Source organism: Oryctolagus cuniculus, chromosome 15 (assembly GCF_964237555.1).
Source record: "Oryctolagus cuniculus chromosome 15, mOryCun1.1, whole genome shotgun sequence".
Taxonomy (NCBI): Eukaryota; Metazoa; Chordata; class Mammalia; order Lagomorpha; family Leporidae; genus Oryctolagus; species Oryctolagus cuniculus.
This window is the reverse complement of record NC_091446.1, coordinates 60,980,227-61,007,676: the sequence shown is the minus strand read 5'-3', so window position 1 is coordinate 61,007,676 and position 27,450 is coordinate 60,980,227. Positions and strand designations below refer to the sequence as shown.

At 45.1% G+C, this 27,450-nt stretch overlaps 2 protein-coding genes across 3 annotated transcripts; both read right to left on the bottom strand.

The window, feature by feature from the left end:
- Positions 1–257: 257 nt before the first annotated feature.
- SUPV3L1 (Suv3 like RNA helicase) lies at positions 258–27,226 on the bottom strand. 2 transcript variants are annotated; one of them, XM_002718445.5, is made up of 15 exons: positions 26,859–27,226; positions 21,180–21,257; positions 20,756–20,863; positions 19,571–19,685; positions 17,854–18,022; positions 16,131–16,242; positions 14,254–14,331; positions 12,416–12,507; positions 10,420–10,600; positions 9,795–9,888; positions 8,166–8,385; positions 5,702–5,782; positions 5,183–5,359; positions 1,358–1,506; positions 258–751 (listed from the first exon to the last, which is right to left on the bottom strand). In XM_002718445.5, exons 1-15 carry the CDS (start codon positions 27,130–27,132, stop codon positions 316–318), a joined length of 2,364 nt encoding a protein of 787 aa, XP_002718491.3. In that variant the 5' UTR covers positions 27,133–27,226; the 3' UTR covers positions 258–315. The 2 variants fall into 2 exon arrangements, with proteins under 2 accessions (XP_002718491.3, XP_017204221.3); XM_017348732.3 differs by having other exon boundaries at positions 17,218–18,022; positions 26,859–27,202.
- Positions 7,575–8,067, bottom strand: LOC108178480 (guanine nucleotide-binding protein G(I)/G(S)/G(O) subunit gamma-5). Its single transcript, XM_051823228.2, has one exon. The coding sequence runs from the start codon at positions 8,036–8,038 to the stop codon at positions 7,832–7,834; it is 207 nt and encodes a 68-aa protein (XP_051679188.2). The 5' UTR covers positions 8,039–8,067; the 3' UTR covers positions 7,575–7,831.
- Positions 27,227–27,450: the final 224 nt, after the last annotated feature.

Sequence of the window (27,450 nt, the reverse complement as noted above, 5' to 3'; positions counted from 1 at the left end):
GGAAGATCTCCTTTTCTCGGTCTCTCTTTCTCTCTGTAACTCTGACTTTCAAATAAACAAATATTTTTTAAAAATGGTCATTATAAAAGTTATTTTAAAAATATAAAAATCTCTAAGACATCCTGTTTTGTTTTTTTTTTTTTAATTTGAAACAAAACAGCACTTTAGTCACTTCTGAGAGTTAATTTTCTGTGCCAAGAAAACTCCTTATGAGACAGCCCCAATATTGTTGCAGGCAGTAAACACAGATGAGGGAAAAAGATTTAAAATAGATTTTATTTGCAAAATTTAAAAAAAAAAAAAAAAACACGAAAACTAATCAGAATTAGGTTCCTTCTTCTTTCTTCGTGTTCCTTTTGCTTGAGTCCCAGACTCTGTTCTCTCTTTGTCAGCCTCAGTTTGTCGCATCAGCCACTCCTTCTCTAGCTGCCTCAGCATGTCTGGAGTGAGGAGCCCTTGCTGCACCAGTCTGGAGGTCAAGGGCACCCCTCCTGCGTCAGGGCTGGGTGGCTCGGCAGCTTTACTCCCCACGGCTTTGGTGCCACGAGTCCTCCGAGCTTGGCCCTTCAAGGTTCCTGACAAGCGTGACGGGCTCCCTGGAGAGCAGCTCTCCAAATTCAACAGCTTTTGCATCTCAGAAATTTTAATCAGTTTGGTGATGCTGTGTACCCCTTCTTGGATAATGCCATCTAGTTCTTTCTGGAGGTCACGGACGAGGCTGGCATCTGGAAACATGTCCATGAATCGGTAGCTGAGGAGAGACATAGTACATCATAGCACCAGCTCGTCAGAGTTGCTGGATTGATTTCAATGACACACCCTACATCTTGTAGGGGATCAATCATACATGTGATTATTATTCTTTAAATAAACTCTGCCCAGTGCCTCTGCTCACCCTTCATTTCTGCCCAACACACCTGAGGAGCGCGTCACTATGAGGGTGGGCCAGCACATGTGTCTCAAGTGATTCTGATGTCTGAGGGGGACTCGCCCCTCCTCTGAGAAGCCCTGCTCCAGAACATGGCTTCTCAAATGTGAATGCACAAGTGAAGCGACCAGGGAGCCTGCTAAGGTCAGATTCTGAATACGCCCGGGACAGGCCTGAGATGCTATGCTTCTGACGGGCTCCTGGGGGACACCAACACCTCTGGTCCCAAGACCACGATGAGCAGGTAGGCTCTGGTGCAGCCTCTCATCTTGCCACCCTAACCAGCATCATCACTAAGTCAATTCTGGAATGGTGCACATAAACCACACTCAACTACCTTCTGAACAATAAACATAATACAGAACACCTTGCAAATAGGTGCCTAATTTGGAAGAGAAAAATAAAACCTTGGAACCTTTGATTTGGTACCTTAGCCACAGGTAAAGATCCAAGACGTCGTGGACAGCTTCAAGATCCATGAGCTCTTTAATATTCTTAGGCGGAAGTAAAGGCCATCTGATGTATCTGCGTAACCAAGCAAAGGTCAGGGGCTCATTCCTGCTGAACTGCCTGGCAAACTGAGAGGGAAAAAAGAAAACTTTGCTATAAGAATCAGAATTCCCTTAAGTCTGTGATTACAAAGAAAAAGGAAAAAAGCACAGCAAATGTTAACTGTGGTTGTGTTTCAATAAACAGGCTGGCTTCTTTCCTCCTTGAAACTTTTCCAATTCTTCAAGAACATTAATACTTTATAAAGACATTTCTGCCTAAAATATATAAAGGATGACTTTCTTCTTTTTCCAAGCCATGGTAATCAGAAGTTGTACAAGGATTAACTCTTCAGGGCTGAAATCTGTTAACTCTTATTTCTGAATATTTGATGCCTTAAGATACCTACTTCTGCCTCATCATATAATAGTTCCATAAACTCAAATGGGAGCTTTATTTTCTCTTTCTTGTTAATGGCCTCCCTTATTACAAGGAACCTTTTAAAAATTTTTATTTATTTTCATTTTATATTAAAGGCCAGAGACTCAAAGAATGAGAGAAATACACACACACACACACACACACACACACAACAAGGGATCTCCCTCCCATCTGCCTGATCACTCCTCAAATGCGGACAACAGCTGGAGCTCGGTCCAGTGGAAGCCCTGAGCCCAGATTCAAGCCAGGTTTCCTATATGGGTGCAGGGACCCAGCTACCTGAGCCAGCCCCTGCTGCTTCCCAGGAAGGATGCAGATATCCCATGCAGCATCTTAACCACTGCTCCAAATGCCTGTTCCTAAAGAAACTTTGATGCGGCATGGTGTGAGGCCAGTTGCCTGTGACTCTGTCTCCTACCAGCTATGTGGCTTTTAGCTTCAGCTTCCTCATCAGTAACTTGAGACCAGCACATCAACCACTTTTATTATTTTTTTTTTTTTGAAAATATGTCCTTAGTTTTGACAATATGTAACCTAATGTCAGATTTATTTTCTACATAGTTTTCATGTTGATGAGAGGCTCATTTAAAAAAAAAAATTATTGATTGATTGGAAAGGCTGAGAGAAAGGGAGAGGCACATAGAAGAGAGAGAGAAAGAGATCTTCCATCTACTGGTTCATACCCCAAAAGGCCTTAACAGCCAGGGCCGAGCCAGGCTGCAGCCAGGAGCTTCTTCTGGGTCATCCACATGGGTGGCAGGGGCCCAAGAACCTGGACCATCTCTGCTGCTTCCCCAGGTGCATTAGCAGGAAACTGGATCAGAAGTGGAACAGCCAGGACATGAACTGGTGTCCATATGGGATGCCGGTATCACAGGTAGTGTCTTAACCCTCTGTGCCACAATGCCAGTCCCCTTATTCTCCATCTTGAATCACAAGAAATTGTTGGGGAATGTGCTTTGAAAACCATGCTACACCCCAGAAAACATTGGGCATTGTTACACATCACCTGTACTACAGAAGACAGGAACACTTGGCATGTTAAGATTCATCAAATAAGATTTTAAAATCTTCAGGAGCCGGCACTTGGTGTGCAGTTTAAGACACCACTTGGGATGCCTGCATTCCAGGAAAGTGCCTGGGTTCAAAAGTCCCACCTCTGCTCCCAGTTCCAGCTTCCTGTTGATGTGTATCCTGGGAGACAGAGGTGATGGCTAAAGTATCTGGGTCCCTGCCACCCACATGGGGGACCCAGACTGAGTTCCTCACTTGTGGCTTCATCCCTGGTTGCTGGGTGCATCTGGGGAGTGAAACAGCAGATGAGAGATCTCTGTTTGCCTCTCTTTGCCTTGCAAATAAAAAAAAATACAAATCTTAAACAATAAAATAAAATCTTTAGCTTCAAGCATAAAGATTTCAAATGGTTTATTTTCTACTTAGGGAAAATTATCTCTCAAAGTTTAATTTAAGCAAGATTAATACATCAGAGGGAAGACAATTTCAGATCAATTGTAGTAAAGGAACGCTAAGATTTTATTCTACTGAGCCTGGTGTTATTCAGTCGACGTCAAGCAGAGCAGCCACCGAGGACAGAAGTGTGCCAATGCTAAGTTGCTAAGCAGGAAACGCCAAGCAGGAGCTCTTCTGTTACATGTAATTACTTCTGGCTTCAAACAAGCAGTAAAAGACCAGTATGTAAAAGGGCTAAGTGAGGAGCTGCCCAGTGAGGGCAGGGAGAGATGCCCAGCTGTCCCGAGGCCACCACCCAGCAGATGGCCCTAAAGCAGGTCTGAGGAGCAGTTTCAAAGATAGTCCTGAGGGACATCAGAGGCCATTATGGGACTGGGCCTGTTTAGAATTCAACAACGATGGAGACCAAGACAAAAACGAAACCACCTCTCTATTTCACCCCCGATCTTTAAATAGCAAACACAATCATCTGTTGACCTGAACTGTTCCAAACACATGTGGCTTTTAGTAGTCTCTGCTTCGTTAGTATAGCTGCTAGATGGGTGGTATACATGGAGTCAAGGCCGGGGAACAGGCTCTGCTGGGTCAGTTTACAGCACCTTAAAGCTGTCCCATTACTGGGGCTGGCATTGTGACACAGGGTAAGCCACAGCCTGAAATACTGCCTGTACCCATCCATATGAGTATGGACTCAAATCCTGACCACCCCACTTCTGACACAGCTCCCTGTTAATGTGTCTGGAAAAGCAGCAGAAAATGTGTTTAGGTCCTTGCTTCCCACACAGGAGATCCACATGAAATTACTGGCTCTTGGCTCCTGGCTCCCGTCTGGCCTCACCCTTGCTTTATGGCCATTTGGGGAGTAAACCAGTGGATGAAACCATGCTGTCTCTTTGAATTCTGCCTTTCAAATAAAAAAAAAAAGAAACTAAAATAAAAACTATTCCATCATCTTCAATCTTATGGCAGCCAACTCTCTCACAAACCCAGTTCTAAGAAACAAGTTTTCTAGGTAAATATCTGGACATGGAAGACCTCTAAAACAAGTTGTGAAGAGGAAAAGAAGAAGGCAAGCTACAGAATAATTCATTATGGTAACGCTCACAAGGAAACACGCCCAACAACACAAGCAGAATTTTGACATGAACACATATGTGGGTGAAAGCTCCGCGCAGGGTCGGCACAGACAGGAACTGCTGACAGTAGCTGCTGAGGAGAACCGGGGCTGGGGGCAGCCACGTGCAACCCATCTTACGTTCCAATTTGGTTCACAAAGGCAACGTACTTAATTAGGAAACAGATTTGAAGAGAATGGAGCTGGCATGCAGAAGGCTAAGCTGGCAACAAACCTCAATGAGTCAGGAAAAGACTGAGAGGAAGTGACCTTGTATCTGGTGGGGTGGGGAGAACGTGCCAAGCTCAGGCAACAGGTACTAAAGGGTGGGGGTGAAACTCAGGTTGCACTGCGCTTTCTGGGCCCAACCAGATTTTGTGCCCTTCAGGAGCCACAGCACCCCCAGCTCAGCGCCTGACAGTTAAGAACACTGAATACTGTCGTCACTGTGAGCCCGGCACCCTTCCCCTTCCAAATAATAATACCAGCACCGCAAGCCACAAAGGGAAAAACTGCGTCATCAGCCAAAGTCCCCTCCTAAAAATGTTTAAATATTTGTGTTTTCATTACTTTACAAAGGTTATAAACCCAAATATAAAGTGCATCCACTTAAAAAAAAAGAGCAGCATTCTATTCATATATTTACAGAGTCTATAATTTACAGTCTTTATCTCAGATAACTGCTGAGGAAACTGCATCACCCCGAATCTACTGAAAGTATCACAAAGATGGAGGCTTACCTGTAACAGAGACGAGCAGACAAAAGGCTGCTTCTTGTTGATAGGGGCTGTGCAGAACACATACCTCACTCGCAGACTTAGTGGAATATGTTGTATCAACTCTGCAGAAAATTTAAAATCATCCATATTGCAGACAAAATACTGCCCATCAACTTGTGAAAAGTCAACAAAAATATCCTGGGAGAAAACAGATACATGAAATTACTGGACTGCCTAGCTGGGCATGAATAAAGTGCTCACATCTACAAAAGACAGTCTGCACTTCTTAAGAAACTTCTACAAAGGTCTGCTTTAGTCACTGCCTCCTGAAGGCAATAGATTTCCACTACTTCCTTCCCAACCTGAGACACTCAGAAAGAAAATTCCTCAGGACGAAAGTCCCAGGAAATTCTGAAAGAAAGTTTGTACTTGCAAGATAAATTTTACAAACAGCAGCTTCACAAAAGCAGGTTATGTACTCTTGCCCACGAGGTTACCTAGTACCTGTTAGAAGAGAAAGGACAGTGTGCAGCCACTTACAATGAGGTTGGAAAGCGTCGTGTCAGGGAGGTGGTAGGCGAACATCTCAATCTGCTCCGCAGTTGGATGAAGACCGGCTGCCTGCAATCAAAAGAAAGGAGAAACCACTCGTAAACTGGGTTTTATTTCCAAGGACAAATTTTCCTAAGTTGTTTCAACTTAGTCCCACATGTGGGCTAAACTCTTACCAAGTGCCCAGCACTTGAGTGAAATGGAGGGGGGAAAAAAGTCCTCATTAACCTTTTGTTACGACTAGAGAAGATAAGCTGATTTAGTAAAAATGACAGATAATGCTCATTAAGTAGAAACTCTTTGGCTTATATTGCAGCGATATTTCTAAAACCTGGGATGTTTGGATGGGGCAGCAAAATGCTTTCAAGGATAAAACTATTTTCCACATCTCAATTCTCCCCACTGAATAAAAATGAACAAGGAAAAGCCAGTTGCTTTAATCAGGGCAATAAAAATGACATAAATACACAAGAAAATTTCTAAACTGGACATCTGTTTTCTCTTCAACTGTATACTGTAGGGTTAAGAAATGCCCACAAGTAAATCTAAGAAATGAAGCAAGAGTAAAAGAAAGTGAACAGAAAAGAGAAAGAGGAAAGCAGACGAGAAATCGGAATCCTAAGGGAGGAAGAGTCTGAGTACAGGGCATGAGGCACACTGGAAGGACACAGGGCTGTGTCACTGTCAGCTGCACTGGGAGCCACTTGGAACTATAACTACAGCCCCTACAGAAGGGATTTCAACCACAACTTTCTTGCTTTATTCTTTATTTTTTGGACTTTAACTTTACATTTTCTCCTTTTGATTCCCCTTTACCAAGTATCACTAACCAATGAGATGAGCCTTGTAAATGAATTTTCCAGGTAACTTTAAATTTTAACTACTTCTTAAAAGTTGGCTTGTTTAGGGACCAGTGTTGTGACACAGTGCATTAAGCCACCACCTGCAACACTAGCCTCCCATACAGGCGCCAGTTCAAGGCTGTTACTCCACTTCCCATCCAGTTCCCTGCTAATGTTAATGTGCCTGGGAAAGCAGTGGAAGATGGCCCAAGTGCTTGGGAAACCTGCTGCCAAATGCAGATGGAGTTCCAGGCTCCAGGCTTCAGCCTGGACCAGTCCCAGCCACTGCTGCCATTTGCGGAATGAACCAGTGGATCGTTTACTCTCTCTGTGAACCTCTCAACTCCACCTCACGGTCACTATGCCTTTCAAATACAATAAAATAAATCTTTAAAAAAGTTGGTTTGTTTAAAATACGTACAGATGCTCCTCACTTTACAGCGGGGTTATGTCTAAATAAACTCATGCTAAGGTGAAAATGCACTGAATCCACCTAATCCACTGAATATCCTCACTAAGCACTACACAGACCACACTGCAAAGTGCCAGCTGTTTACCCTCGTGAACATGACAAGAGCACTGGACTATGTAAGCTAGCAAAAAAAGGTCAAAATTCAAATCCAGCCTGGTTTCTACTGAATGTATATCACTTTCACATCATCACAAAGTTGAAAAATTGTTAAGTCAGGGACCCCAGTACACTTCTGATTCATTAAGTGCACTAACCAAAACAAACTTGTCTTTATCAGCTAGAAGTCGCATTGCTCAGTGCTGCTTCTGTCCCACATCCTAGGGCTTTTCCTATATTCAAGTTTCTGGTAATTTTTCGATCCACTGCCATAGCTCCATGTGCTAGACTGTAGGAGTAACTGAAGAGAAACTGGGTAGCTAAACTTACTCAACTGCTATCTTTCATGCGCACACTACTCCCTCATCAAGGGGTCTCTGCATCTCTCCAAAACAATAAAGCAGAGCTTTTTAAAATGTGGTTCTCAAGGCACAAAGTTTTCTTTGGCTGATTTCTTTTTTTTATATATATATATATATTAAGTATTTTATTGTATGCTGCTGCCAGTGCATATAAAATAATTACCCTTGTGAAATAGAAATTCATGAAAATTCAGAGAGGTAGATGTTAGGACTGACAAAAGTAGAAGTTTGTATATTATGGCACGTGTTAAGGGAAGCTTTTGTACAGGCTTCAAATTTAGCTCTCTTGAATGAATGAATATTCACCGGTTAATGAGAAGTGGTTCAGGAACCCTCTGAAGGATTCCTACAAAAAGGAACAGACTTTCTGGGGTCTGAAGGGATTTGTACTTGAAGATACTCCAGTCAACAGTGGGTCATGTTGAGCATTCTGCAGACAAAACTGTTTCAAGTCTGCAGCTGCCTGGGAAACCTTCACTCGGTTGAGGCCGGCCTCCAGCCGGAGCTGCTGAACCACTTTCTTCATAGCGGCGATGCTGGAGGAACCAGACATGGCACACACACGAGACCGGGGGGGGGGGCCGAAGCCTCTTTGGCTGATTTCTGATTCTAGGTGTGAGGCAAGAGTCTGGGTGGTGGGTCACTCCCCGAGAAGCAGTAATTAGCATGTTACACCTTACCTTTATAGGTTCCACAGGCCTGTTCAAAATTTCTTTTAATAATCGGAGGTCCTCCCGATTCATTGTTGTAACCTCTCCTTCTTTAAACTGCGAGCTAAATCTACCAGCTCTGCCAGCAATCTGCAGGGCCTGAGAGGTAGTGATTGGTTCTATTTCTTTTTCGCCTTTTTCATTGACAGTGGGCTTTAGGAGGGAGTAAAAAATAATTCTCCTTATGCTCCTGAAATACAAATAAAAGTGATCCCACAGACTGTATGTCGAACCCCTCTGTTACCTGGACCATCACAAAAACACTCACTCTGATTGTACTTGCAAGCTTGCTTGCTACTTAAAAAATAAAGAAAAGATGCTGGCTGGTAGCTCTGTTTCTTGCCTTCAAATAGTATGTTCTACAAGCTGTGTATGGTAATACAGTAAAAACCACCAAAAATATGTATTTGCAATGGATAAACTGTGTGATACGTAAATTATACTTCAACAAAGCTACATTAAATAAATTTTTTCCAGATAACACAGTCAGCATTCTCTTACTGTTTCAAAAAGTTGGCTGATGGGGCTGGCATAGTGGTACAATGGGTTAGGCTGTCACTTGGAATGCCTATATCCTCTAACTTGAGTCCCTGCTCTGAGTCCCGGCTACTTCATGCTTAAGATCCAGCTTCCTGCTAACACGCCTGCGAGGCAGCAGATCACTGCCCAAGTCCTTGAGTTCCACTGGGAGACCTGGATGGAACTCCTAGCTCCTGGCTTCATCCTGGTGTAGCCCTTACTGGTTGTCAGCATTCTAGGAATGAACCAGCAATGGAAGACATGTCTGTCTCTGTCTCTCTTTCCATCTTTATCACTCTGCCTTTTAAATAAATAAATAAATATTCTTCGAGAAAAAAGCTATATCATACAAAAAAGTTGGCTGCTGTTAATAGCTTTTAATAGTTCTTTTATTTATTTATTTGAAAGTCAGAGTTACAGAGAGAGAGAAAGAGAGACAGAGAGAGAGAGAGTGAGAGAGGTCTTCCATCCGATGGTTCACTCCCCAGTTGACCACAATGGCCGGAGAGGCGCCGAACCGAGGCCAGGAGCCAGGAGCTTCCTCCAGGACTCCCACGTGGGTGCAGGGGCCCAAGGACTTGGGCCATCTTCTACTGCTATCCCAGGCCACAGCAGAGTTGGATCGGAAATGGAGAAGCTGGGTCTCGAACCGGGCCCATTTGGGATGCCGGCACTGCAGGCAGCGGTTTTACCCGCAACGCCACAGCGCCGGCCCCTTTTAATAGTTCTTTGATTCATGAAGGTATAGCAACCTTCATCACCTAGGGTGGAATATATTAGGCTTTACACTGTTACCATGAGAGATACTGGCTAGCCCCACTGCATGATAGGGACTCATCTGATAACTGAGAAACTGAAAATAAAGCAAGGTAATACAGGTTAGCAGGAGTAGGGAGCAGCACTCAAAAGTGTGGTGTTGTATGAAATTTTCTTTTTATTCTCTCAACAGGTTTAAGCAAGATAAATCTCAATTTGTTCTATAATGCACATTCTCTTAAAGTGTTTGGTTGTTAATGCCAATTAGAAAAAAAAAAACTTGCCTTATTGAATATTTCTGGCTTATTAAAATAAATTACTCACAAGTTGAGTCCCATGCCAATTGCATCTGTAGCAACCAGGATTTTGCATGGATCACTGGGATCATTAAACTTTTTTGCTTGAGCAAGTTTGGTCCCTAAAACAGGAAGAGTTTACATTAAATCAGTAGTCCCAGTCTTTCACTGTATCATGCTAAGAACAGCTTGGAAACCCCTACCTCCTGCTCCTTCCAAGCTTACAGATAAAACTTTATTCTTTCCAACCTTACATCTTCATAGCCTTGAAGAGCCACTTAGACTTCACTTCCACTCCTTTAAGTACACCCTCTATGGCAACACAACCCCTAACCCCTGAACCTCATCACTTCTGAGGATATTTAGTAACAGATTCCAGGACTACAACTTGAAGGTTATAACCAAATCCATATTTAATGACATCCCTATATGAAAATCATAAATTTAACAATGAAAACACAGTCTAGTAACAAGACTATAAATAATTAAAATACTTGTATTCCTATTAAGATGAACTACAGAAATCTTTGACCTATAATAAATTAGTACTACATCAAGCAGCTTAATTTAATTCATTCTACTTTTTGTACGACTGTCAATAAAAATGCAGACAAGAGATCTCATATTATGTCATGATGAAAGTCAATAATTACCAGGTGGGAGACTGCCATATATTACAGCTGATTCCAATCCCCGAATTTCAATCTGTCGACTCACAGAATAAATATCATTCTTGCTAAAACACACAATGCAGTCCCCAGGGCGAAGGTTATCTAGAGATTCTAGTGCATGATCCAACACAGAAATAGGGGTCAGTCTCTTGTAGTGTCGAACCTATAACAAAAACATCAACTGGTAAAATAACACAGCCAGCTTAACGTCTTCTAATAGTTAAATGAAAAGCTCACAAAGCAATGAGAACTAAAAGCAGTGGCTGGTTTGTGGAACAGCAGTTTAAGCTGCTGCTTGTTGAGTCCCAGCTGCTCCACTTCTGATCCAGCTCCTTGCTAACATGCTTGTGAAAGCAATGGATGACGGCCCAAGTGCTTGGGCCCCTGCACCCACCCAGTAAATCCAGATGGAGCTCCAGGCTCTTGGCTTAAGCCTGGCCCAGCCCTGGTCTTTGATCGAAGAGCTTTCTCTGGCTTGCCACTGCCCCTCACCCCCCACATTCTGTCACTCTATCTTTCAAATAAATAAATCTCTTAAAAATGATGCTCCCATTAAAAAATAGCTAAAAACTGACAAATGTAAATGTTTTTCTTTTTCAAAAAGATTTATTTCATTTATTTGAAAGGCGGAATGAAAAGGAAGGCCAGAGAAAGAGAGTATACTCCCCAACTGGCAGCAACAGCCAGGGCTGGGCCAGGCTGAAACTAGAAGCCCAGAAGTCCATGCGGATTTCCCACCAGGGTGGCATAGGCACAAACACATGGGCCATCAGAAACTGTCTTCCCAGGTGCATCAGCAAGGAGCTGGATTGGAAATGGAGCAGCAGCTGGAACTTGAACTAGCACTCCAATAGCCAATGCCAGCATCACAGGAGGTGGTTTTACCCAATGCACCACAACACCAGCCCTGGTACCAACATTTTCAAGGGAAAAACACAGAAAAACATTTATTTTGATATTTTAAGTGTTATCATCAGTACTCCTGGCATTTCTAAATTAATAAAATGTCATAGTATTTCATACATTTTCAAAGCATTTTCACATATATTTTATTTTCATGGCAATTAGATAAATCCAAAAGGATAATAAAATGTTATTTCCATTTTATGAACAAATAAAGTAGAACCTAATAGAAGATGAGGTCTGAGGCTTTTTTCCAGTTCTAGCCTTCTGTGATTTGCCTCAGAATGAAAACAAAAACAGCAAAGTCCAGACTGGAATCCAAAGTTTCTTCCACTACATTCCACTACCTCTCCTGAAAGCTGAGCACAAAACTAAAATAATGGCCCAATTCAAAAGTATTTCTTCTGGGATGGGCATTTAGCACAACTGATTAAGCATGTGGACAGCCACATTCCATATCAGAGTTCAAGTCCTGACTCCACTACCGATTCCAGCTTACTAATGTGCACTCTGGGAGAGAACAGTGATGGCTCAAGTACTTGGACCCATATATGGGGGACCCGACCTGAGTCCCAGACTCCTGGCTGTTGTGGGCAATTAGGGAGTGAACCAGCAGATAGAAAATCACTCTTTGTATCTCTGCCTTTCGAATAAATAAACAAACTTCTAAAAAAACTCCAACCTTCTTCAAAAAAAAAAAAAGACATTTCTTAATCTTATATTATAGAATTCTGGTAAACAAAAAGAAAATTAGCATTAAAAGGAAACCAGGAATCTGAGAAAGGGACGAGAAAGGGACGCAAACTGTGCCTGAAAATTAGGTGTATATCAAAGGCCCTAAAACCTCACACACAAAATTCTGAAAACCATCAACTTCTGTGGGGTCAAAGCCCAAAAGGTTCTGCCTTGAGAAAATGAGGCTCTCCTGTGCTTTTGGAAGACTCCGGCCGCGATGGCCACTCTGTCAGAAATGAAGCCTCCTGGCAGCTCAGCTGTGATTTTCTCTCTCTGGGCTCCAGGACTTTGGGCTATCTGACGTGGCCAACCCTTGAGAACACAGCACGTAAGCTAGTACCTCCACTTCCTCCCCAGTTGTGTACATGAGCTCAGTGACCAGGTCAATGGCAGCAGATTCTCCACACAAATGCACTTCTTCAGCGCACAGCCCTGCAAATGCAAAATTGGAATTTTTAAAATATTTTAAAGATTAAGAATATGAAGCACTTACCACAGCAGAAATATGATTTAATTACCTTTATAACTTTACCAAGTGTTTTCACAAATATTATCTTTGTGAGATAAACCTCAAAACCACCACCACCTTCCATTGGGAAAAAGATTATCTCCAATTTTATAAATCTCAAGGCAGAGCCAAGGTTTCGAGTCTATTTCTGGGTGAAGCCAGCCAAGACCAGAACCTGGCATTTTGATGCCAGCCCTGAACATTGATCCTATACTTGGGTTTTTCAAACCCAAATCCATGGAATTACTGAAGTTCCTAAGAGGCTGGGGTTGCAAAGCAGAAGGAAATCCAAGCTCCTTACCTATAAGCATATCCACCTCCATCTATTTTACATAACAGGCTTCAATGCATACTCTTTTTGAAAAAACAGTTCAGCTATTTACTTTTATTTATTTATTTTTTGATAGCCAGAGTTAGACAGTAAGAGAGAGACAGAGAGAAAGTTCTTCCTTTTCGGTTGGTTCACCCCTCAAATGGCCGTTAAGGCCGGCACACTGCTCCGATCCGAAGCCAGGAGCCAGGTGCTTCTTCCTGGTCTCCCATGCGGGTGCAGGGACCCAAGCACCTAGGCCATCTTCCACTCCACTCCCGGGCCACAGCAGAGAGCTGGACAGGAAGAGAAGCAACCAGGACAGAATCCGGCACCCCAACCGGGGCTAGAACCCGAGGTGCCAGCGCCGCAGGCGGAGTATTAGCCAAGTGAGCCGTGGCGCAGGCCTACTTTTAATTTGAAAACACCTGCCCTGCAACAAACTGACCAAAAATTCACTCTCAGACCAAGCAGCAGAAACGTTCCTTCACGTCCATGGACCTCAAGAACTCTACTGCCAGGCTCCTATCCCAAAGAAATAATACAAGGTAGAAAGCTATGACCACAAAGACTTTTACGGCAGAATTATTAATAATAGGGGAAAATGTTCAACTCTAGAGAACAAATTATAGTGCTATTCTTCAATGAAGAACATGTAATCACATTAATAACGTGGTCCAAAAAATGCCCATGGAACACTAGAACTGAATATGGCAAAATACAAAACTGTAGCTCACAAAGCATCACATGTAGAAAAACGCAGACTAGCATGAAACACGAAAACACTAATTGTGATGGTGTAAATAAGAGACTTGCTACATGATTTTACTTATTTGTATAACACGGAAAACAGATTTTCCTTTTTTTTTTTTTTGACAGGCAGAGTGGACAGTGAGAGAGAGACAGAGAGAAAGGTCTTCCTTTTGCCGTCGGTTCACCCTCCAATGCCCGCCGCGGCTGGCGCGCTGCGGCCGGCGCACCGCGCTGATCCGATGGCAGGAGCCAGGTGCTTTTCCTGGTCTCCCATGGGGTGCAGGGCCAAACACCTGGGCCATCCTCCACTGCACTCCCTGGCCACAGCAGAGGGCTGGCCTGGAAGAGGGGCAACCGGGACAGAATCTGGCGCCCCGACCGGGACTAGAACCCGGTGTGCCGGCGCTGCTAGGTGGAGGATTAGCCTAGTGAGCCGCGGCGCCGGCCTCCATTATTAATATTTAGAAAATCAAAACAAACTTAGCTGGCTGTTCTGAATGATTTGTACTAGGAGAGAGAGGATCTGACTCTGTTTGCAATGTCGAGCAGATAAATGCCTTTCAGTGCAAATGCCCTAAAGCGCAGGTTTCATGGCAGAAAGACCCACCTAGAAGTGCTCTGGTCCAGGCCCATCCTCTGGCTGCATCTCTAATCATTTGAATTTCGTCAATTACCGCCACTTCATCTTAAAATGAAAAAGTTATCATGAGCAACACAACCTACTTGAATGATAAACAGATCACAACACCAAAATGCAAGCTCTCATTAACCCCATAATTATCATCACCAGTTACTGGGTGCTTCTGCTCTGGCAGACTTATTCTAAATGTTTTATAATTATGCCGCATTTAATCCTCACAACAAACCAGTGGGCTAAGAATTATTATCTCCATTTTAAGAGTAAATCGAGGCCTCAAGAAATTATTTGCCTGAGGCCACATAGTTAGTAGGACTAGGGAGGAAATTCAAGCGTAGGCCATGTGGTGCCGAAGTCCGCCCTCTGACCACTCTGCTGCACTGCCTCCCACACTGAGCAGGTCCCTTCGTTCTCTTCTCCACAGTCTCAGACACAGCCCGAGTAGTGAAAGAAGAAAACAACTATCTTGGCTTCTAGGAACAAGCAGTACACACCCTGCCTCTACTAGTGAAACCTCTGTGAAGGGAGACCAGCCAGCTGTCAGGAGCAGAACGTGTAATTCCCTGGGCCCCAGTTACACTAGCCTAGGAGGCTTAGGCCCAGCACTCTGGCAAAATTAGTGCCTCATCTTATTTTCAAATGCCAAAACACTTCCAATCCTATTATTCTGCTCTTTGTGGGTCATACATATTTTCCTTCTCAAAATACCAAAAAACAGAGAACTTTTTAAAAATTTCATATATTCACAATAGCTTTTAGAAAATCATTAAAAAATCATTTTATACTGCGAAATCATCAGATTAAAAATTGCACAGCATATCTGGATATAAACAAATAACACTAAAGAGGGAGGAGAGGAAGTTCTGAGGTACAAAGTTGTGTGCTATTTTGCATTTAAACTTAAAATACACTGATTTTTAAAAACTATCCATTTACTCAGAAGCTGACTGAAACAAAAAGTTACTAAGTAGTAAATAATGTGTAATTCCTATTTTATTCAATATACAGACTCACTATGTGCACTTGAGTACATGCAGAAACAGTTTGAACACTGCAGAAACAGTCTAGAAAACACACTGCCACTTGCTGGTTCTGGCAGGTGGACTGGGAGATGATGCATGCTCATTTTCTCCTCTTTGCTTACCTATATTTTTATATTTTCAAAAAAGATATGCTTGCCTATTAGGAAAAGTTACTTTTTATTTATAATGTTTCCTAAACTACTTAAATAGAAGCTCACTATGGCACTGGATATAATGGGGAAAATTTTAAAACAATCTAAATATTGTTTAATAGGGAAATGAATAATTTTAGTCATAAGACTGAATACTACATAATAGTTTAACTGATACATTTCAAATATATAGACATAGATATTTCAACAACACTAGATCTAACAACGTATAGAGTAAAAGTTGAAGAACAGTAATATAATGATAACCACATAAGCATTTAAAAGTTGAAGAACAGTTATATAATGATAACCACATAAGCATTTAAAATCATAGTATTGACAGGTAATATGTATTGGTGATACAAAGACACATAAAGATACTTCATATCACATCAAGTACTTGATGGTACTTAGTTCATAATATGGGAAAGGAATTAAACTGGGGAGTGGTACAAAGAAAACATCAACTAATATTTTGGTTCTTTCATGAGAAAAACGGAAATAACAATCAGAAGCAAGTATGACAGATGCTTCACACTTATTATAGTTGGCAGCACTGGGCATCTGTTGAATTATTCCATCTAGATTTTTAATGTATTTTCATAATAAAGATTCTACTGTACTTCAAAATAAAAAATACCAGACCATAGTTGTGTAATTAGCAGGTACATACAAGGAGTTGTAACACTGCACATCTCAACAGTACAAGCAACGTGGGCAGCCTGTTTCCCATCTGGCCCCACTGTGACCCGCTCTTCACCTGTTACCAGGTCACACGGCACATCCTAGAATAACAAAACCAAACCCAGAATTACTTCCACCTTGCAAGCAACAGCAAAAAGAGGCTTGGGATGTTTAATATTCTCTCCACTGCAAACCATTTATTTAATAGCTGAAACAAAACATTCCCAATGCTTTCTCTTTTTCATAAAAACCAAAACAAGTCACACTTCTACATAATCTAGGTAAGCTTGGAAATATTTCAAATCATGGGAATCTTTAGATAGCAAAAGCAGAAGAAGCGCAGTAGGTTCCATTTTTAACTTTGCACACCTCTCAATTATTTGAGTTCATTAACATGAGCATGAATTGTGCCTATATTCAAGAACATTATAAGTCAAAGTAACACTGTAAAGACTTCCTAATACAATTCCCTGAGAAGGCCAACATCAAGGCCATGGGTACCAGAGTGATCAACCTGAGGGGGTCTCCCAGAACAAAGGACTTTTGATGCTAAATCTAGGAAAGTTCAGGCAAACTGGGCTGGTTGGCCAGCTGGTGGCCTGAATCCAATCACAAGTAAACACCAGACAGCCAAGCACAGCAGGAGTGTACAACACAACTGACCTGCAGTCTTCCAACACATAAAGATCATGAGAGACAAAGGAAGACTGAGGAAGGGGCCCAGATGAAAGGAAGCTAGACTTGACCACTACATGCAGTGGGACCTCAGGCGGAATCCTGGAGGAGCTGGGGTCGGGGCTTCACTGAACAACTGGCAAGATCTGAATATGGACTGTGAGTCACATAACAGCATTCTATCAAAGTAAGTATCCTGCTTCAGATAAATATCCTGCAGTGATGTAAAAAAACAAACACAGACAACACTGTTCTGAGGAAACACAGTCTCAAGTATTTACAGATAAAAGCATTATATATGCAAATTACTTAGATTTTCTTCAGAAAAAAATAGAGTGCAAATCACCTGTCCAAATTGGTTAATGTTGTATTATAAAGTCCTACTAAAACCATGAACCAACCTGCAGCCCATGAAGTGAAATGAGGCCACAGACCACAGGCCTTCAGTCCTTTGGGATTTGAAAAAGTGGCTCCAGTCTTTATCATCAATTCTAGCTGCTGGCATCAGAGGTCTAAGCTAAAAGTGGGTAAATTAAACATCATTCCCAAGCAGTGGTTAATTCAGAAGAGGCAAAGCAGGAGCTGAGAAGGAGTTTCTACTCTATCAATATTTTATTGCTCAAAAAATAAACTAAGCCAGTAGAGCAAATGCTAGGACCTGCTGGAGGTGGGAATGGGTTCTAGGTCCCTGGTATGTTACTCTCCGCATTTCTCTGTACAGGAGAGATTCTGCAATGCCGTGCTTCCTTCTCTCTATGGCACACGCATTCTCACATTTTGGCGTCTGAAATCAGGGTGCATCAAAGGATCGACGGCACGTCAGAGTTCAGTTGGCAGCATTTTTTCTCTCTTAATTGTACATAAAATAATGGTACATCTTTTAATTAATGGCTTCTTGGGTGCAATGAATATGGCAATTTTTTGTTAAACTACACGTCTTTTTGTTATTATTACATGTCACCCCCTACCGCCAATCTTCATTCTACCCCAAGAAAATTAATGAGGAAAACATAGCAAAGATTTGGTAGCTCACTGACAGCTGCATTACTCTTTTCGAAGATCTCATGTGCCAGTAATTTTAAAGGGCCACAATACACTCCAGATTTTGCCGACAGGTATCTCTGGATGGCATGGTAAGTCTTTCCACTGTTGGTGGGGCCCGAATGGAATATTATCTTCCGCCGGATGGCTCTTGCTTCTGGGTACCTAGGATACAAATATGTAAACAGCTTAATCCCATTAACCTTGATATCCATCATGGCAAAGTGAAAAAAATTCCAAATGAAACATCTTCTTAATCTTCATAAGATAGTCTTTGAAAAACTAAGCAATGATTTTCAAATGCACATTAAAATAATGACTAATTTCCAAATCCAAACACAAATCAATGTCTTGGACAACTTTCCCATTATACAAATCTCTCTATCAGGAATTAATAAAAATAAGTTCAAACTGCTCTCAGTCCCACAGATACAAGAGCACTTAAAAAATTTCATGGAAAAGAATTAAAACTTTATTTTGGCACACACACAAATCTTGAAATCCATGCATAGTTTCCTCATAACGCACATTTTCCATGAACTTTCCGAAGACCTCTCCTAGTTCACCTCACTCCCTCCAGCTCCAACAACACGACCCTCAAAGCAAACACTCCCAGGCTCTGAGCTTTCTGCTTCCATCCTGATGGGAACGGCCGCCGCACTGCCCCGGACCGTGAACAAGTACAGAACTCAGCAAACCGAGCTGCAGCCCCGGTTCGGGCACTGACAGCAGATCTGAAAGCCCTGAGTAGTTGAACTGAGCCCTGCCGCAGCCCAGCAGCAGTGTGGGGAGGTAGAAGCCAGGCAGAGCAGGGGAGGCCCACTGAGCACAGCAGCAGAGAGAAGTCCAGAGCCACTGAGGCAGCTAGACTTTGAAAGAGCAGAAAGGCAGCAGGGCGGGGAGCCCTGCAGTCTGTGTGGGTTCCCTGTGGGCCCCTGGCCCAGGGCTGGGCTGAATGTGCCCAAGGTGAGAACCGACAGGGCCTAGAAGAGCACAGCTCACCAAAGGTCTGCGGGGAAACCTAGCAGAGGCTCCCAGTGCTGGATGCTGCAGTGTAGCCCCAGGGCAGAGAATCGGAACACTGGCCTTCGGCCGAGGCACCACAAAGGCCACGCCTCCACCGAAGGACAGCGCCCTACGGAAGGGGCCACTTTATTTCTCCCAAGTAAAACCCCAAAGCCAGCTTTGTCAGACAAACAATAATTAACTACCTGACAGAATTAACTGCCTGGCTTTTTAGAGAATACAACATAATCTGGATTCTTTCTAATTTGTCATCTAGCATTCAATAAAATATATATATGCATATATTTAAATATATAAATGGTCACTAATCTCTCAAGACTAGAAACTGAAGAATTCAAATCCACAAATGGGGGCCAGCGCTGTGGTGTAGTGGATAAAGCCGCCGCCTGCAGTGCCGGCATCCAATATGAGCACCAGTTCAAGTCCCGGCTGCTCCACTTCTGAACTATGCTCTCTGCTATGGCCTGGGAAAGCAGTAGAAGATGGCCCAAGTCCTTGGGTCCCTGCACCTGTGTAGGAGACCTGGGCTTGGATCAGTGCAGTTCTGGCCATTGTAGCCAACTGGGGAGTGAACCACTGAATGGAAGACATCTCTCTCTCTGCCTCTCCTTCTCTTTCTGTGTAACTCTGATTTTCAAATAAATAAATATATCTTTAAAAAAAAAATCCACAAATGAAGAAACTAACCAGTTAGGCGGTATTCTTAGGTCACTGATCTTGCGTAGGTCATCCTTACATTCCAACACAGGAAATATCTGTTTGGCATGTCTCAAGAAAAATGGGAATAAGTCATCCACATGAGCTGAAAGGCAAAACACTGCATTAACATGTGTGCTCCACATTCTGTGTGCCACAGAACCCCATGAACGTCTCTTCTCAGCAAGCCAGGTCAGTGGGGCAGTGCCTGAACCCTGGAGCAGGAGCCCCTGTCTTTTGCAGAGAGCCTGGCTCTGTCTTACTTTTCCTCCAATTATTCCCATACACCAAGGCAAACACAAAACTGCCTGCCAAACCCCATGTGCTACTCTGCCGGTACAAGCCGAGATGAGCACTGGCAGGAATTCAATTTAAAAAAAAAGAACTTGGAGGGGCGGGCATTTGGCCCATGGCAAAAACGCCTGCATTCCACCTGACTCCAGACTTCCAGTCCAGCCACGGCCACTGGGGGTGAGAGCTCAGTTACTCACTTGCTCTCTTTCAAATAAATACAAAAAAATTTTTTTTAAATAAAGAACCTGGAAACACACATTAGAGAAGAAGAAAGACTGTGGTTACAAAAAGAGAAACATAGGTGCAAACAGTCTTAAATTCCAAAGACCACAGAGAGAAAACATGAACATGACCAGATTCCTCAGCAAGGACAGTCCACACTGCGGCTAGAAGCAGTGAAGCTGGCTCCCCCTTGGCTTTGCATCCAGGTTCTCCCTCAGGGCCTGGCACAGGGGTAAAGTCTAAGAGTGAAATACATTTAAATACTATAACCAAAGCCAAACTGTCCACAGGAAAAAAATGATGATGCTCTTTCTTGTTCTTTCCTTCTATAGCACGAACTGTGTCCCAACATGAAGGAGAAAGAGACCAATGGCAGAAACAGATGGAATCTGCTCTGCTCTGACCCTGTCTTGTGAGAGAGCACCCTTCACTGTGGCCTGTACCAACACAGGGTGAGTCCATGGCATACACTTCCTCCAGTCGAAGACTCCCACATGCAAACTAGCTCTGGGACCTAATATAAAAGCTACCTGGAGACCTGCAAGACCTCCTCTCAAAGCACTGAATTATCACAGACAGGCTCCACCCTAAAACCAATACGCTCTGCTACTGGAAGGGCACAAAGGATGTTCAGTGAGATTTTATTCTCTAAATACTTGCCTGCACTGAAGCAGATGTCATTCAAGACAATGTGAATGTCCACATCCAGGGAATGAGACTGCATAATATAGTTTCTAAAGCTTATGAAAGCTTGGTGGAAGAGACGAGCTGTGGAAAACGCAAAATCAAAACACATAGGGCTTAGTCTTGGCTTCAGTTTTCATTTAAAAAGAAGATATACATATAAAACCAGGCTCTCCAATGAGGCTGGGCTGTGGGGTAGTGCAGCTGGTTTTTGACAAGCTGGGCTAAATCTGAAATCCTAGCACAGCATGCAGGAAGGTGGGACATGCAGCTCTTCTGCGTGCAGTCTGGCTCCCCAGGCAGAGGCAAAGGGCAGGGACCTGTCCCCACACCACACACACTGCCAAAGACGGATGATAAGGAGTAAGACAGCATCTCTGCAACGTGCTGTGGGCCTTACCATCGAGTCCATAGTCGGCACCCAGTTTCTGAATTTCTTTCCTCTTATAAAACTTGTCTAAGATCTTCTTTACTTCATCTAGAAGAAAGATATCAAAATTCAACATTTAAGGCAGAAAAATGCCCAAAAGCCAAAGAAACTAGAAGTCCTAACACTGTAGGCAGGAGTCTAATGAGTGTCTCAAGAACATGAAGGTTCTGGCTGATTCTTCTTGGTGGGTTAATGTGCAATGGAGCGTCCACACAGCTGTAAAGTCAGCCAGGACAACACCACTGTCACACTGCAGAGGAATGAGCAAGGCTCAGAGGAGGCCTCCAGAGTCCGCCAGACCACACTGAGACACACATGTTCCATTCATTTACAACTGGCAACCAGTGTGCAGCTAACCCGCACCCAGAAAGGCAAATGCAACAGCCAGGACCAGATCATCGGGCTTTCGTGCAAATATCTAAAGGGCCAAGATGACCGTTCATTTGGAGATGATGATTTTAGGGAGAACAGATTACACTCATCTCGGTCTCAATGGCATAACTAAAGTCAGTGGCAGGTACAGAAGCTGATCTCAGTGGGACTTACCACACACCACACAATGTCCTAACAACTGAACAAAGAAAAGGAGTTGCCTTGGGGCCGGCGCTGTGGGGTAGTGGGTAAAGTCATGAGCTACAATGCCAGCATCCCATGTGGGTACTGGTTCGAGACCCAGCTGTTCCACTTTCAATCCAGCTCCCTGCTAAGGCCCTAGGAAGGCACTGGAGGATGACCCAAGTGCTTGGAACACTGCACGCACCATCTGGAAGGCCCAGAAGAAGCTCTAGGCTCCTGGTTTTGGCCTGGCCCAGCCCTGGCCATTGCGGCCATTTGGGAAGTGAACCAGTGGATGGAAGATCTCACTCTCTGTCTCTCCCCCTCTCTCTGTAACTCTGCCTTTCAAATAAATAAAAATAAATCCTTAAAAAGGGAGGTTGCCTCTTAAAAATGAATGCTCCTTGTCACCACAAGTCGTCAAGCCAGGGTCAGACAACTGCATTTCAAGAGTACTAGAGGGGGCCGACGCCACGGCTCACTAGGCTAATCCTACGCCTTGCAGCGCCGGCACACCGGGTTCTAGTCCAGGTCGGGGCACCAGATTCTGTCCCGGTTGCCCCTCTTCCAGGCCAGCTCTCTGCTGTGGCCCGGGAGTGCAGTGGAGGATGGCCCAAGTCCTTGGGCCCTGCACCCCACGGGAGACCAGGATAAGTACCTGGCTCCTGCCTTCGGATCAGCGCGGTGCGCCAGCCGCAGCGCACTGGCCGCGGCAGCCATTGGAGGGCGAACCAACAGCAAAGGAAGACCTTTCTCTGTGTCTCTCTCTCTCACTGTCCACTCTGCCTGTCAAAAAAAAAAAAAAAAAAAAAAAGAGTACTAGAGGGGCCAGCACTGTGGTGTAGTGGGTAAAGACACCAGCTGCAGTGCCGGCATCCTGTATGAGTGCTGGTTCGAGCCCTGGCTGCTCCACTTTGAATCCAGCTCTCTTCTGCAGCCTGGGAAAGCAGTAAAAGATGGCTTAAGTCCTTGGGCCCCTGCACCCACATGGGAGACCCAGAAGAAGCTCCTGGCTCCTGGCTTCAGCTGTTGTGGCCAACTGGGGAGTGAACCAGCAGATGGAAGACCTCTCTGCCTCTCCTTCTCTGTGTAACTCATTCAAACAAATAAATAAATAAATCTTAAAAAAAAAAAAAAAAAAAAGAGTACTAGAGAGACGCCCATCCCATCAGGTTAGTGGAATTAGACGCCTGCCAAGGTAACACATTTTAAATGAATCAGATTATATTAAGGTCAGACAGGACGAAAAACTGCTGCCTCAGTCTACAGAGGGGAAGATTTTACAGACCCAGCCACACACTCAGCCCACGAAATACCAGCTGTACCTTCACCTCCCACAGAAGCAACTGCCACATTCTCATGCAGCCACAACACACACAAAACTCACTGAGGAAATGAAGCCTGAACAAAGCACCCATAACAAAACTGTTTTCTGAATGAGGAATTTTTAAATCGCACCTTTGGTCACTAGCAGCCATTTGGGGAGTGAACCAGTGGGTGGAAGATCTCTCTTTCTCCCCCTCTAACTCTGTCTTTACCTGCAATTCAGCATGAGACAGGTAGGGAGGTAAAAAAGACGACGTATCTCAGATCACAGGCAGCTGTCCTGTTATTTCTGGGTTTATGTTTCTCTAGATGTAGTGGAAGTGACAGTTTCTTGGTATCCACAGTGGAAAAGCATGTGTAATTGCCTGAAAAACTCCTGCTGATCTGTAACTCAGTACAAACCAAGGACAGACTCCATTTATTGAGAATTAACCACTGCCTGGGACGCCTGCATCCCACATCTGCATGCTAAGAAAGCTTAGGGACTTAATCTGCTTTACTGGTCAGAATGCAACTCTTAACCTACTTTAAAGAAAGAAGAAGAGGGTACAATGGGTTAGCCGGCACCTGTGAAGTCAGCATCCCACATGGGTACCAGTTCAAGTCCCGGCTGCTCCACTTCCAATCCAGCTCCCTGCTAATGGCCTGGGAAAAGCAGGAGCAGGAGTGGGAGGACTATGAACCTTACAGGAGAGGCAGAGCCAGGGAGCACCCTAGAGAGTGTACAAGAAGACAGGAAGACTGACGCAGCAAAGCTGTGAGCCAACTTTCCAGGCAAGAAGCGGATTTATCTCTATGTGGAAATCCGATCCACTAACCACTCGCTGAATAAGGCTGTGGTAGTTCACTGTCCTCTGCGGTCCCTCTCAATGCTGAAAAATCACCCTCGTGAATTCCACCTCTGCACACAGGAGAGGAAGAGTGGCCCAGCATACGGCGACCCAGTGAGGTGCACCTAAGGGTTCCCAGCAGGAGGAACCCTGGTCCTGACAAACCAGCGTCTTCTTCACTCCATCCACATAGTGGAAGCATCAAAGACACTGACGTTTTCAGGTAAATTGTGTATATTTGAATACAATAAATACACCAGATTGTCTCACACAATTACTTGTGCTGTACAATAAGACAAACGGGGAACTGTTTAATGGACAAATTATTGTTTTATTGTTTGATTCAATATGAAAAAAAGTTCAACATCTATTCTACAACAGCGAGAATATACTCGACTAAGATGCTAAGTTTTACGTTATATGTTCTTATCACAATCTAAAATAAGCAAAAATATAATATAAAATAATACAGTCCCCAAACGCAAGTAAAGTGGAAGATCTTGCTTGGAAGAACAAGTCACATACCACACAACACACAAGGGTATTTTAAAAAGTTCGTAAAGGGCAGGCGTTGTGGTGCAGCAGTTTAAGGCACCCCTTGGGACACCCGTGTCCCACATGGGAATGCCTGGGATCAAATCCCATCTCTGCCTCTGCTTCCAGCACACCTTCCTACTAATGGTCCAGGAGGCAGCAGATGATGGTTCAAGTACTGAGTCCCCTGCCACCCACATGAGAGCCCTGGATGGAGCTCTTGGCTCCAGCCTGGCCCAGAACTAGCTGTCACAAGCATTTAGGGAATGAAACAGCATGTGGAAGATCTGTCTCTCCCTTTGTCACCCTTTCAAATAAAAAAAAGTGAATAAACTCTTTTTAACCTACAGTGCCGGCATTCCATATGAATACCAATTTGAGTCCTGGCTGCTCCACTTACGATCCAGCTCTCTGCTGTGGCCTGGGAACCCAGTAGAAGATGGCCTAAGTCCTTGGGCCCCTGCACCCACAGGGGAGAACCTGAGGAAGCTCCTGGCTCCTGCCTTAGGACTGGCCCAGCTCCAGTCATTTGGAGAGTGAACCAGCGGATGGAAGATAGAAGATGTCTCTCTCCCCCACCCTCCCTCTATCCCAGGTCATTTGCGGAATAAACCAGCAGATGGAACATCTCTATCTCAGTCAACTTTGCCCTTCAAATAAATAAAAGTTCATTCAGGTGCAAAAGATTTTGAAATTGCTGCCTTCCAGGGGCCTTCAAAAAGTTTGTGGAAATGGAGCAGGTGTCCAGCACAGCACTTGGGACACCTCTGTCCCATCTCAGAGTGCCTGGGTTCCATCCTGGCACTGTTTGCACAGATGGGTAAAATTACGGTTCTTGTCTTCTCGCCAAGAATTCAGATGTGAGAGCAGTGGGAAGTGGGATAGCAAGGTGGAACGGGGCAGAGACAGTGCCCAGTCATCAGACCGGGGAAGCAGCGTCACAGAGTCTGCTGAAGAGAATGCACTGGCTCGCTAGGCAGGCACCTCAGGAAAGGGCGGGGAGCGCAGTCTGCACTCAGGGGTTGCAAGGGAACGGGGTCCAGTTCCTCCTGCCATCCTCCCATCCCCTCTCCGTCTGCTCCTGGACAAAGGGTCTGCTGGGTGTGCAACGGATGAAATTCCTCCCAAGTTTTCGTTAACCGATGTTATACGGCTGGGTAGCTCATTTGGTGGTGGGAGGACAGGATTCCCCTGGGGTCCTTCCGTGGGGGAAGGCTGGGACCACCTGTCAAGTTATGCAGGTATGGGCAGGATTCTGCGGTATAAAATCCTGGGGCTCTTCCGAGCCTGCTCGCTGAGGCCGCTCCGATGCTTTCCTTTCTGAGCAGGTGCCGTCTTCCTTCGGCCCCTCTCACCCACACGGGCTCATCTCTAACTTCCTCCGAAACAGCTCTTCTCCTGTTCCCAGCTTCCTGCTAACGGGCACCCTAGGAGGGGAGGCAAATGCAGCTCAAGTACTTGGGTCCCTGCCATGCGTGTAAGGGACGTGGATTCTGTTCCCAGCTCCTGGTTTGGCCTGGCCCAGTCCTGGGTGCTCTGAACATCTGGGGAATGAACAGGTGGAAGGAGGATTCTCTCTCTCTCCCTCTCTTTCAAATAAATAAAACTGAACTGAAAGGTTGTTAACAGGACAGTTCCCGGACACCAAGTACCTCATCGGACCAAGCACGCCCTCAGCCTTCCAGAACGGCACCTGCTAGAGCACACTCCCTGGCTCTCTAACCAATTATCACACTCGACCCACCGACATGCACAATCACGGGTCTCAATTACAAAGGACAAGGGAACAATTTTAAAGCTCAGCCACAGCATCCCAAACTCCCCCCAGAACTCCCTGTCAAACCGATCCAACGCAGTTTTGCGGACAAAATCCACTGTCACTCGCTGACGCGAAGCTGTCCCTCCCTCCGTGGGGCCTGGAACGCTCAGGGCCCCTCCCACCCTCGGCGGGGACGCCCGCATCATGACCTTGTATCACGGCTGACCACGCACGTCCCCGAGACCGTGAGGCTGGCTCCTCTCGGCAAACCTTCCCTCCCCGAACAGCTCGGCAGTGTGAGCGCCCGTCCACGACAACGGTCAACCAAGGCTTCTCACGGCCTCGTTCCCTCGCCCCGTCTCGGGGTGGGGGGCGGGAGGAACGCAGAAAGATGCTGGTCGTGCACCTGACGGTTCAGAAGCAGCTGCATCGTCCCAAACCCACTCAGAGGAGAGCAGCGAGAGCGAAAAGGCCACTTCTGGGGCAAAACCCTGGGGAGTACGCAGCGAGGGCCTCAGCAGCCGGCGAGGGAGGCAGACACTGATGGGCGCCATGACAACGCTCGGGTCGCCAGGGAAGGGATCTGGCTCCCTCCCGGCCAGGTACACCTCCCTCCTGCCGCCCCCCGCCAGTTCCCGCACTCACTCTTGTCCAGAGGCCGCGTGAGCTCGGCCCCGACATCGCCATCGGCGCTGGGGCCCTGAGGTTTCACAGTCAGGGGCACGAACAAGGACGTGTTCGGGATTTTGGAGCCACCGGATGCATTAGAGGAAGCGGCGGCAGCGGCAGGAACGCACCCCAGAGCCCCGGGAAAGGGCCCGCCGTGGGCGCGAAGGGCAGAGCAGGCGGCTGCCCGCTGCCCAGCCGGGCGCCCCGCCGGGAGCCGAGCCCACAAGAGGGCACACCGGGAGAAGGACATGGAGACCGCAGGCTCTAAAGGAGCCCGGAGCAGCCCCGAGGCACGGCGGCGGACAGTGACGCAAACCACCGGCGCCTGCAGGCACGAAAGACCCAGGCCGAGCAGGGAGAGCTGCCCAGGTAAACGCCTGATCAATCAGGGGAAGGTAGCGCTGTAAAACTGCTCTAGCCGTGACGGAGCAACCGATCAGGCAAACTCAAGAGAGAAATCCTCGTTCTGATTTCTCTATCTGCTTTCATCTGTGGTTGGATCAGCTTTCTGGCAAAGGTAGTCAGGGAAAGTAATCAGGCATCTTTGGGGATGTCACAGCTGAGAGCG